The 12,521-nt window shown below is 38.8% G+C and overlaps 1 protein-coding gene across 1 annotated transcript; it reads left to right on the top strand.

The window, feature by feature from the left end:
* The first annotated feature begins 2,411 nt into the window (after positions 1-2,411).
* On the top strand, positions 2,412-12,519 carry LOC145209072 (uncharacterized). The gene is made up of 10 exons (XM_080079321.1): positions 2,412-2,545; positions 2,913-3,146; positions 3,616-3,894; positions 6,624-6,837; positions 7,956-8,064; positions 8,538-8,685; positions 9,514-9,651; positions 9,906-10,009; positions 11,007-11,128; positions 11,619-12,519. The coding sequence occupies exons 1-10, from the start codon at positions 2,500-2,502 to the stop codon at positions 11,695-11,697; spliced, it is 1,473 nt and encodes a 490-aa protein (XP_079935447.1). The 5' UTR covers positions 2,412-2,499; the 3' UTR covers positions 11,698-12,519.
* Positions 12,520-12,521: the final 2 nt, after the last annotated feature.

Genomic DNA, 12,521 nt, shown 5'->3' with positions numbered 1-12,521 from the left:
TGGCATTTTTCACAAGGCATCGTTGGGAGCGGAGCTGCCTGTGGGTCTCAGTAGCAGACAGTTGTAAACACGCCAGATTCTGTACAAAGTCAAGATACTGCCCTGTCTAGTGTTTCCAAGCTGTGACTGTGGGATTTGGAATGTCTAAACCGTGATTGTGGCATATTGCACGTGTTTCAAGAGATGCATTTTAGATTAGTTCAGAGGAAAGTGGTTTAATAGTAAAGGCGGTTAGTAATGAGTTGCAAGTCGGGCCAGGCTTTTCGGGCCGGGTTCGGACTTGGGTTTCTTAAAAAACGGGCTTGATTCGGGCTTGACTTTAAACTCTAGGTCAGTATATTTTTAAATAAACTTAACTAGCTAAGTAGCCAGTTTCTGTACCTGGCCTAATGTCAAACAGCCCTACAACGCCTTGTTTAAGACCAATTGTCTATTGTGTTGATTGTCATTTATTTTCTGAGGCTTTAATCGTTTAATTTATACGCCTGTCAATCAACCTTTGGGGCATAAACGGGCTTTCCAAAAACCACTTTCGGGTTCGGGCTCAAGTTTCAAGCCCGTTTACAACTCTGTTTAGTCTGTGATACACCAAATTAGGCATTGCGTTTTTAACGTCAACTTTGTTTTTGAAAACGTTTTTTGCCAGCTTTTTGTTTCCTAACCGTTTCATAATTCTTAGAATCAGATTTAGATTGAAATTGCACTGTACAAGTATAGTTTTCAAGATTTGGCGACAACGTGCAATAGGCAAAAGCATATTTAACCGCACTTTTCGTATTCATATAAAACACATTACGTGATTCTTCTACATAAAGCAATTTTTAGGAGAGCCTGACCATATACGGCCTTATTTGACGAGCGTGATTAAAGCTTCGACCTTCGACAGAACATTTTCGGCATTAACGACCCGGTAGACAAAATAATGATGAAAAAACCAGCGTGAAATAATATAATGAGAGATTTACGAACAGAGGGCCTGCTTACTACCAAAACTACAAAAAAATGTCCCAGAAGTTCGAAACAATACACACGAACTTATAAAGTAGCATAATATAAGAAAACGCCCATATAAGAGCGTGTAGTGAGGACGCAGTACAATGCAGATGTTTTAACAATCGGCGTTCTTACATGAGAGTCAACATCTTTAGGTCCTGAAGGTCAGCAAATAGTGTCTTCTTGCGTCACAACATTAAAGTTGTCAACCCTTACAAAGCGAGAAAATGTCAGACCATCAGTTCTGAAACAAAGTGTTGGCTCCATGATGTCCGGTTTATAATTGCGTTTCAATTATTAGCAGGAAAACTACGCTACGTTTCTGACTATTATTAAAGTGACTTGCAGACATGAGACATTGCAAGGCACCAAAGTAATTACAAAGATAAGGGATCACATTGGGAGCACAAATATTAGACTCGTAGTTCACAAAAGCTATCAGCGATAGGTAAATACCCCTTGACAGACTTAGCCGTCGTGTACAATGCCGCAAACTTCTGGCATGGCCTTGCGGCAACGAACCCTTCAAGGCCCCGTCGTCTGTAGGTTGTTGGCATTTAGAAGTTTGCGAGTAAAACTTTTCAGATTTGATATTTGATAGATTGTTGGACGTGTTTGTTCATCGTAAAAGGTCATAAATCGGAATCGCCCGTGCTCTGTTGACATCGGAAACCGACAAAGTTGCTTGTGCAGGTGCCTTGTGTTCTGGGAAGTTGATTTAAACTTATGTGGTAAATGTTTAAATACGATAGTGTCACCTTTCTTAACGGTGATATGTATTGTGGTTTGCTATTGTTTGAGAAGCAAAGTTAGCTTACAAAATGTGGTTCGCACGATGTGAGTCAGAATAAACAATTAGGTCTGTGGTAACATTGACCTTCCTGTATGGAAACCATTCACATGTTCTTAGGTGTGCGATATGATAATATCACGTCGGTGGTCCTATCAGACACCAATCTTTAGATGCGGGTGCAGGGCGCAAGTAACAAGTTTGACGAGAAACAAATCTTGACGCTGTTTTCAGACTGACAAGTGTTTGTTTGGCACTGAAGTTTCCCCTTCGTTTCTAAACAATATCGGACGGAGTTTCAGATGTGGTTTCGATTTGATTTAGTTTCATTCAACTGTGATAAGCCCGTTGACTCCCCTTTACGAACACAATGAACTGCTTGATGCAGAACCGTGAATAATGTACGGTATATAATATCAGACTGTAATGGAAAGCTGCGTTGTTGCCAAAATCCGCCTTTACAGTGGTTTATCTCCGTAAATTTAGTTTAGTACGTGACATGAATGTTCGAACATTGCTTTGTACTTCAGTATTTAGTAGTATAGGAAAGTATAGGTAATTTCTTTAATGATATACAAATAATGCATTGTAATTTATTCGGAACTTCGTTTTGTTTTCGACAGACGTTTCACAGGTCTTAAGTGCTTAATATTGATGTCGGAATCTGACATTAAACCGGTTGATTGCTCGCGTGCGTGGTAACATTTGGAAAAGGAATGCTTCGTTGTTTACTCAGCTTTTTCCTGTCCGTCAGTTTTGTCGGTAAGTCAACTTTCACTGTAGTAAACAGTAAATCGTAAAATAAGAGACGTATTACTTCCATATTTTAACAGCGTATAATGAAAAGAGCTCATTACCGTATTGCTGTTGTGCATTATGCACAGGCCTGTTAAATACTGTAACTCCAATGAGTATATTTGTAAAAGAGCAGTTGTTGTACTATCCAAATAAAATGGAATCTTACTATTAAACTGCCATCTGTAAGATCAATGCTAAAAAAGATAAAATTACACTTCGCAATGCAACTGTTGCACCCACTGTTGTTACCCACACATGCCAATTTCAACTTTGGATAGGTTGTAACTGTCGTTGTGAAGCCAACCTTTCAACAGAACCTTTATTTCTTTAGGTACGGTGACGTCATTGTGTGATATAGACACTTGTGGGTTCGGGGGCCAGTGTGAAATCGGCGAGGGGGGCGAAGAAGTCTGTGTGTGCCCTACCTTTCCCTGCACCCCCGAAATGGGGTCGGAAACCGCAGGGTGCGGTAGCAACGGGGTGACTTATCCAACTATTTGCGCGTTGAGAGACGCTATGTGCACAGAACAAGCTTGGATCGACCTCAAACATATTGGGCCGTGTGGTAAAAATGAAAATGTTGTTTTTGTTTGTTTTCGGGAAGGTTTTTCGGAACCCGAGGGTGAAATACCAAGGCAGATTTTAAGTATTGGTTATGGCCGAAAAACATACAACAAAAAATAAGTTATGTACATTATTATTCATCAAATAAAGAAAGTGCTTTTGCACAATTTAGGACTAACTTTGTTGCCATGAACTTCAGTTTGCTAGAGAGAAACTTGTCATGCCCAAAGCTTTCATATTATTTCCAATATTTTAAACCGTGAACTAAATTTTTAAGGCACATATACACTGATAGCGATAGGTAAAGGATAAAACACGTTTACATGAAAATTTTAAATCAAATAAAGAAAATTCAATATGTGACACATTAAAACGTATGCAAAATGAAGCATTTCATTTTCTATTTGCAATCCGTATTGGACCCAAGCCGTTAAACCTAGTTTATTCAAAAAACTGGAAATTTTGTTTAGGCACAGACGAATGCTACTCGGAAATGGACTGTACATATGGCGGCCGCTGCATTAGAGGAAAATGCATCTGCACCAAATGTCGTGATGTTTTAGACCGGAGGATCCACTACACCCCTGAGGAAATCAAGGCAAATCCGGAAGCCAGTGGTGCCTATAAGCGCACAGCGGTCTGCGGAACCGATGATGTAACATACGACTCTGTGTGCCACCTGAATTATCACGCATGCAAAGCCAAGCAGTTTATTTACGTCAGGAAGCGAGGCCTTTGCCGACGTGAACGTGAGTTTTTGTTTGTTGTGTTTTTGAGGTGGTCTAAAAACACAGGTGTGCAGTAAATACGAAAACTTCAAATTAGGTCTGCCAGTTATATAAGGCTTCTTAATGTAAACAAAACCGAAGACAAAGTTAGATTTTGACCCATCTTTGGTAAAGATTTTTTTAAACAACAATTTCATTCGAGTCAGGAGTCACTGAATACAACGTTAAGCTTGCAAATTATGGTTCCAAGGACTGCTTTTTGGTAACACAAAATGGGTTGTTTTATTGGAGTTCGGTAAATATTTTTTAATACAAGTCGAGTAGTTTCGATCCGAAAAGTGACTCGATTTTCAGAAAATATATGATTTGAACCAACTTTCATCAAATTGCTACTCTCAAACCAAAAAAAAACAAAAAAACATCAACATCCCATACTTATGTGGAGAGTCGTTTTTTGCAATGACATAATTATAGAGGTTGGCGGACATGCGGTAGCCTGCGTTTCAAGTACCGTTACTTGTGTGAGGTTTCCTTGAAGCATCGTGTAGCAGTGACGCAGCATAACTTGTTTACTGGGCGTGTCATGGACTTGTGGTTGATTCATACACCAGGTGCCTTAATGACGCCTTCTATTTTTGCAATGTGCGTGGACACGGGCTCGTGGGGGCTCGTCTGCAAATCCAATACCACATTAAAGCCCAAAATCAAACAACAACTTGGGAGGTCAGTAAATTATTTGAACTTGACCAGAATACTTGTAAATTAAACTTGTCGAACGAAGACCGATAATTAACCTATTTTGCAATGGATTTAAGTTCAGAAAATCAAAACTTCATTCATCTTGTTTTGGGTACAAATGTAGTAAGTTTATTTGCAGCATCATAAGAACCCTATTCGAATAGAATATAGTTTTTTTATTGGAAACCTAAATCTTAACCGGTATAAATAGAAATACAGTATCACTTTTTTATTGCGTGATCGTTCCATACACATTGCAGCGAACTATTTCTATTACTCTATTACAAAAAAAGTTAGTACTCCATCACTTGTAACCCAATATGTATAAAGTCCCACAAGGCGCATAAACGCATAGTTCGGCAACCACAAAATATACATCGAATACCTCGATCAAGAAAAAACAGGTGTTCCGCGGTTTCCCGCAAGAACACACCCTTACAGTTTAATGTAGAAAAGAAATTGTTAGAAACCACTTTGTTTCACATTTTTCACAAAGCAAGAAAAAAAATTATGTGATCGATGTCTTGGCAAACAAACGAGCCATGTTGTCTGCAAAAATATCATGTTTATTGCAGCTGATACATATTGTAAAAGCTGTATCGGAACGCCATCAAATAATTTACTTTCATTAAATTAAAAAAAAAGACTTTTAATATACGAATATACGGCTATATTAATAATACGGCTATTTGGCTGAATATGCGTTTTTGGTCTCAAAATTATTTTCGCCAAATATTCGGTTGTCGCTCGAAAGCTTTGAGGCAGGTTTAGCGCACCACTAATTAATAGTTCAAAAGTGAATTGTTGGCTTGCAGGACTGTGACACACAAACCACGAACGTTAAAGCCTGCTCCTGTGAAAAACATGGTTTGGCTGTTATGTGGCTTGCTTCTGCTTGCGTAGAAACGTTGGTTGTATCAAGACCGAGAAATTACTTTCACCCAAGGTTGGGCGGTGAAACTGCTTCTTAGAAACTAAAATCCAAATAGTCCGCGACAATATTGCGAATCGTAAAATGTAGCGCTGGATTGAGCATAACAGTAAATATCTGCTTTGAATCTCAATAATGTAACAACGAACATGTTTTTAAATACAATTTTAAGCAGTATTTTAAACATTGTACACTTTTTCGACCCGTAAGTCTTATCAATGCAGCTGGTGACAAAACATTGACCGTTCAGGCATTTTTAGCCAGTCTGCTACACACAATTGTCTTTGAACTTACACGCTTAAAATAACAAATTAAAAACATGTACAGAAGAAATGCAAAAACGGCAATGTTATCCTGAGAGAAGATTTTTTGAGTTAGGTGTTTTACTATCTGTTGTAAGTTTGAATATTTTAGCAATCCTAACTGGCATGAATAAGAAATAATATGCCACATACATCAAATTAAGCAATGACGCAGTTAGTTCAATGACCGCCAGTTTGATGTGCAACAACGTACATTCGTGGACATTTTTTGCGTCCACCTGCCTTGCTAATCCGCACAGCTGTCATGATTTTGGCTGTTAAAAGGTCAACAATGCTTATAAGTGACAAACTGCCAAAACCGGCGGGTTCGTCAAGCAAAACGATGTTGGTGGTATTTACTTCTCAAATGACCATACTTGGTATTCTGTGGTCTTGGTTTTACCTCCCAAGTTGATTAGCAATCGGGCTGTATGGATGTTTTTGCCTTTGGCCTGGGAAAGTTTTTTCATGTGTTTTGAGGTTGCCGAACCAAGAAGTCTGAACCTTCACTCCATGTCGTAATCTGATTTAGCTCAAGCCGTATTGTAGATTTGGGTCGAAACATGTATTGGCTCAATGCTTTCACATCGAAGATTTACTTTTACTGTTTTCGTGCGCATCATCATCTCCTTTTGGTTTTAGTTTTTATCTGCAATTGCTGTTTGCAATTGTCGTGAGGTGATCCTGTAAGGAGTGTAAGCGTATGTTACTAGAAGCAAAAGTCGCCAAAAATGACAGAAAATTGAATGCAAATTTTCTCAACTTCATTCTTTTGACAGGACACTTTCTAGCAAGATCGCTGATTTCTCCCAGACAAGTAAACATCGTCGAGCGCCCTCTGGTGGTTCATGCCGAGAAGGTCAACTGTACTCGTATCCGCTTCCGACATTGTGTGTCCAGGCGGCACCCGCGACTTGCATATATGGGAACGTACGAACGAGTCGAAGGTCTACAAAACCTTGGAAGTCCAGTCTATAAGCTGGTCGAAATCGGGTAATCTTCTGTTACAATGGCGCAGTGCTATTTTTGTACACTGAAGTACTTCTAATACCCGTGGTAAACGAAACGAAACCACTCCAGAGTATCATGTGGGCCTGTAATTGATTTTCCTACTTGGCCAGATCTCGAAAGTGCACACCCAAAACCCGGAAGAACGATTTTTTAAGGCACGAATTTGGCCCTAGAGTTGTTAAAAGTGCGGCACCAACGAAGCCGAGTGTAAAGTCTGCCCCGAATTAAGCCACTTTCATTTATACTTAAGCCCGAACTAAAACCCGGCCCGAAAAGCCTGGCGTGCCTTACAACTTTATTTAGCCACTTTAAGGCTGGTAAAAAAGAGCAATAGTGTTGGTACAAACATTTGTTGTTTGCAACAAAATATACTCAAACCTTTAGTTGTTCCATATCCACCAAATACCTCCAGCCTTCCCCAGCTACACAATTTGCAACCGTCCTTGATTATTTGCCAATTTCGCACCCCCCGTTGAGACAAGCGTTTAATGAACTTGCCCTTCTCAAGTGTATTTCGGGAGCATGAGTTGCTGTTTGTGCATTCGGTCAATCCCCTCAATGGGATGTTGGCGTGTTAACTAGTCAACAGCGGTTTGTAGAGTGAATCTGACATTAGCAACGCGCTACATTGCATGTAACACAAAGGATAACATGCCAATAGTCAAGCCTTTACGCCGTTGATAACAAACCCTATACTGGAGATAGTTTTGGAGAGTAACTGTACAACAATAAATGTGATAGAAATATTGTAAGTTTTAATATAAGAGCAACAATTGAATCGTAAAATCCACTTTTCCGAGTTACAAAATCGGCACTACTGTTTCACAACTTGTTTTATGGGGCACCGTTCCCTTTTCACAATTTGTGATGTTGTTTTTGGAAAGCGGAACTGCTAAATTGTACTTGGCTTAACTACAACACGTTCGATGTTAGCGTAAACTAATGGCCAAAAGATTTATGAAAAAGATGTTTCTGACCCAAACATTTGCAAAAGTATACTAACTTCCCCAAAAAACAAAACTAATTAGCGCCAAACATTACAATATTGAGAAGCTCAACACAAGTGTTGAAATGTTAGTGTTGCTGTATTCTTTACTCAGATCTATCGATGAACTAAAAGAGTATTCCCACGTCCAGATCCCTCCCGTATTTCTCTCACGTCACGTGACCGAACTGCGTCCCAACGGTTTTTGGCTCGTCGGGTCAAAGGTGAGAGATTTTACTGTCATAATAAAAGAATATTTTCCCAAAATGCCAAAAATGCCATAAGGGAGAAGTAAAAAATTATCACTGGGTTTCAAATGGGGTTAAATGTTGGTGGATAAATAAAAGTGATGGAGATGTTAAAAAATTAGCTGGTAATCTTCTTTCTAAATTGCCCAGACATGCAAACAAGACGAGAAACTGTGCCGGAGATGTATCTGTAAATTGAGCATTTGGAAATTCATTTTCTATTTAATTAGATTATGATTAGAAATAGTTTTGCATCAGAAATGATGAATTGTAACTCTATTAAAACCTGTTCTAAAAACAAAATGAATAATGAAAAACGCCGCAAAACCTATAAACTTATACTTCTCAACGTTTCACATTAATTTTTACCAACCATTTCACAATAAGTATAGTACACTCTGGGTGGTTGCTCTATTAAATAATTGTACCCACTGTTACCCCACAAACAGGTAAGCAGCGGCAGGGGTTGGTTGGGGGTTGCGGACCCAGCCCCCCTTCCGGAAATGGTCACCAACGCATGGCAGTCAACAAAACGTAACGGTCACTGGGTGGACGAAGAGAACTTGACCTTGGAATGCGTTAAACCGGACAGTTACGGTAAGGAATTGTTTATGCGATCTTTCTCGTTTAAATGATAAAATCAGTAAAAGTTGGGTAGGATCGTTTTGTTGTATTATTGGGAAAAAGTTGCCAAAAACTGAATTGGCCTTGTTCCTGTTAAAACTAAATTCCGTTAAAGAATTCCGCTTGGCCATTTAAGGCACAGAAGAACGTTTTGGTGCGACATCCGTGAAAAAAGTATGCTACTGTGTTACAGCTATTTAACATTATGTGCAAACATTTATCGAAATGCACTTTTTAGGCATAGGTTTTACCCATTAATGAGTCTTTACTATGTGGGGACTCGATTGTTTAAGGTTGTGTAAAACACAGTGACTTTCAAGTTTTAAATTTCGTAAACTTCTGACACAAATGATGCCGAGTATGAAGTCAGGCCAAACCAAGCCGGTTTGATTCAAATCTAAGCCAGAAGCCGGCCACAAAACATACTACTCCCGGTTAAGAACAACGAGGGAAACAAAAAAAACACATATTAGTGGAAAGGCATTTGAAGGATTTCGAACGGTTTGGGGATTTTAGTCAAGGGTGAATTGAAACACAAATTCACGCCTAAAACAAATCTAAGGAAAGCATCTAATGGCTTTCTATTTTAAGATCCAGTTTTACACTTGGGGAAAGAGCACTTAGATGATGTAAAATGTACACTACGCCAAAAACTAGTTTTTGTAAATCTAAACCTTAAACCACATAAAACTTTGAACACATTTCATTCACAAGTCGAACTAATGGAGAGAAAAAATCAATATTTGCCAGTTCCTGGCCCTGAACTTAATTTACGAAATCCAATCGATTCTTATTTGTCAGAGTGTCTGGAATCGATCCGGTTCGACCAGGATCCGGTATCTAACTGGCAGACGGAAGTCACACCCCCCACACCTTATTATGTTCTACAACTTTTACGACCTAAAAAGGAAAAATACAAGTCTCGGGGCAAGATAATAGGTGAGTGGTTGCAAACAATAGTGGACAGTTTACATTTGCTAAATTTATTGAAAAGAATTTATTAAAAGGATGTGACCTTTAGCACTTTTTCTTTTGAGCAAAGTACTGAAACTTTTGCATGGAAATCAGTTGCAGTCTTGCAGACTATGATCCGACTTGGCAACACAAAAAATTCCATCAAACTACTCTCACATAGGTTAATACTTACAAGTGGACTATCGGTTTTTGCATTCAACTTCTGTTTACGATCGCAGTCGAACTTCGTGCCAAGAAGAAATGGCGTCAGTTCCAGTCCTACATCATCAAACTAACAACGGATCGACCATCGTGTGGAACGCCCAAGTTGCGGGGAAACAAGGTAGATTTACTTGCTGAAATTTGGGTCCTACAAATCTCATACAATTAAGTTGCACATTCATAGCAATATGGTGGATAAACTTTTGTATGGCACTACTATTTCACTGACACCACATTAATGAAACCTCTAAAACTCCAGTGGTACACCACAGCTAAAGTTTAAGTAAATATGCAGGAAAGGCGAAATGTCACCAGCAGTTGCAAAACACTGTTTTGTGGTTATGTCGTTGTACAACCAATCTTGTTTTACATATTTGCTTTACACAAGGAAACATCAATCGCACATGACCCCATTCCACAAGCTTGTAGCGTTACGTCGAACACATATACACCCGCATAAATGGGTAGGGTATTAACACCATACCCCACTACAGACCCATATTTAGTACAATTTCTAAATGTTGAGCAATAAGCTGAATTATTCATTTAGCAAGCGAAGAGGGGTAGGTTAAAAATGCTTTCAAAACTTTTAGGTTGGGAACCAAGCATATTTTTGTTGTTTTTTGAATAATAATACGGGACGTACCCCAATCCAAATAGCCCTAAACGTCGACATTTTTAGTAATACAGTAAATCCTGGTTAATCCTGATCTTCGGCTATTTCGGACAAGACTTGAGGTACAAATAATTTGCAATGTGGTTTAACTAATATACATCGGTTAACCTGGTTCTTTGCCTCCTTCGGACAAGTATTAGGATTTTACGGGTTATTTTTTTTCACGGGTTTCGAACCCAGGACACTCCCGGGAACGAATCCCGATCAAGGTTTTTTATGTCTGTATATGGGTCAGGCGCGCCAGACCATTCGGCCAAGTTCCTGCCCTCCAATAGGTGTTGGTTCTCTTTGCGCCACCTATCGGAAATTAACTAAATGTTGGTTGCCGTGAGTTATGGTGTTAGTAGATTTTCGCATATATGTGGGGTAGGCAATGTGCGTTACATCAAGGTCGTGTGCTTAAGGCGAGTTTGAGCGAACGTTAACCTCAGTACATTTTCAGAACCGCAAGCGGCACGACTTCAAGTGTGATGAAACTGTGTTGGTGAGTCGAAGTGAAAAGAAGAAAATGATGAGAGTCAAACTGAGGTTTGAGGCGCCCAAGTTCGGATGTGTTACTATAAGGTACGCTGGAGGAGTTATAGTGCTGATATTACACAAACATTTCGATATGTTTTAATGTTTGCACACTTTATAGCCGAACGTGTCATGTATGTAAACGGGTGTAACTAATGTAGCCCCACATTTCACTGAGGATGGCATGAGCTTTTGTAGAAACATTCAAATAATAAAGCATGACGCTTTTTACGTTTTTGTATCGACCTTTTTTGTTTTGCAAATTTATGGCTTACTTTCTAATTTACTTTTATTATTTGAAAAGCGATGGATAGGGTAATTTCAGAAAAATCAAAGTTGCTGTACAGCATAATAATGATAAAAAAGTGGCAAATATGGCTTAATTGTAACGTTATAAATGAGAGATTTTGGAATGTTCATAATTTATCTTAAAAGCAAGATGTTGATATCAATTTAAATTAACCATCTTTGAAAATTATAATGTGAAAATGAAATACAAAATAAGCAATTGATCGCAGTTTCAACTTTTTTGTTACAGTGCCATTGTACTATCCAAAACCGGCTACGTTTATGAAGACGACATTCTCACGAAAACTGTATGCTCGAAAAAATCGTGAAAAGCTTGCAAGAGGAAGGAGATTTGATTTCTTTACATCAGTTGCCGCGAAAGCTTCTGTACGGACGAGACCCAGCTGCTATTGTAAATGCTTTAAAGCGCGTAGCGAGTGACACGATTGAAGATATGTATTGGACCCTTTTGACTTTTATAAAACAATCTTTCTTCAACTTTTTGTCCAAAGCGATGATTTAAACACTACACACAGCTCGTTTAGCGCATTGTTTAAATACATCAATCCGATATTGAATGTAACTTGGTAAAATCTCAAATTTGATGACAATTACATATATTGTTCAACCGCAGATATGTTTGAAAGACTCGTTTCTTGAACATATTACAGTAAAATGCGGTTAAACTGGATTCCGTAAATCCGGATGTTGCCTAATTTGGACAAAACTTGGGGTACAAATGATTTGCAATGTGGTAAGACTTGAACTAATCGAAATCGGTTATTCCGAATGTTCGTCTGATCCGGACAATGTTTTGGTCCAAACGGGTCCGGATTAACCGAGGTTTATTGTACTTAATTTTGAAAGTTCGGCCACAGTGTGTTTCTAACAAGTTTTGACTGTTTCAAACTTTTACTGTGAACTGGAGGTTTCCAAGCCTTCTTGATGTATTAACATGTACGGCGACACTAACCACCAACAACTTACATCAGTTTGAACCACTGTTTATGAAGAAACCTTCAACGAAGGTCATTTTGTTTGTTTGACTTTTGTTCGTATTGATTCTCGTGTTCATGATGTACTTACAGTTGTCTGCGTCCACTTATATAGACCACTTCCCTTTACAATGTCAGCCTAAATTTTATTGCTGGGC

Source organism: Phallusia mammillata, chromosome 1 (assembly GCF_965637545.1).
Source record: "Phallusia mammillata chromosome 1, kaPhaMamm4.hap1.1, whole genome shotgun sequence".
NCBI lineage: Eukaryota > Metazoa > Chordata > Ascidiacea > Phlebobranchia > Ascidiidae > Phallusia > Phallusia mammillata.
This window is presented reverse-complemented; position numbering and strand designations above follow the sequence as displayed.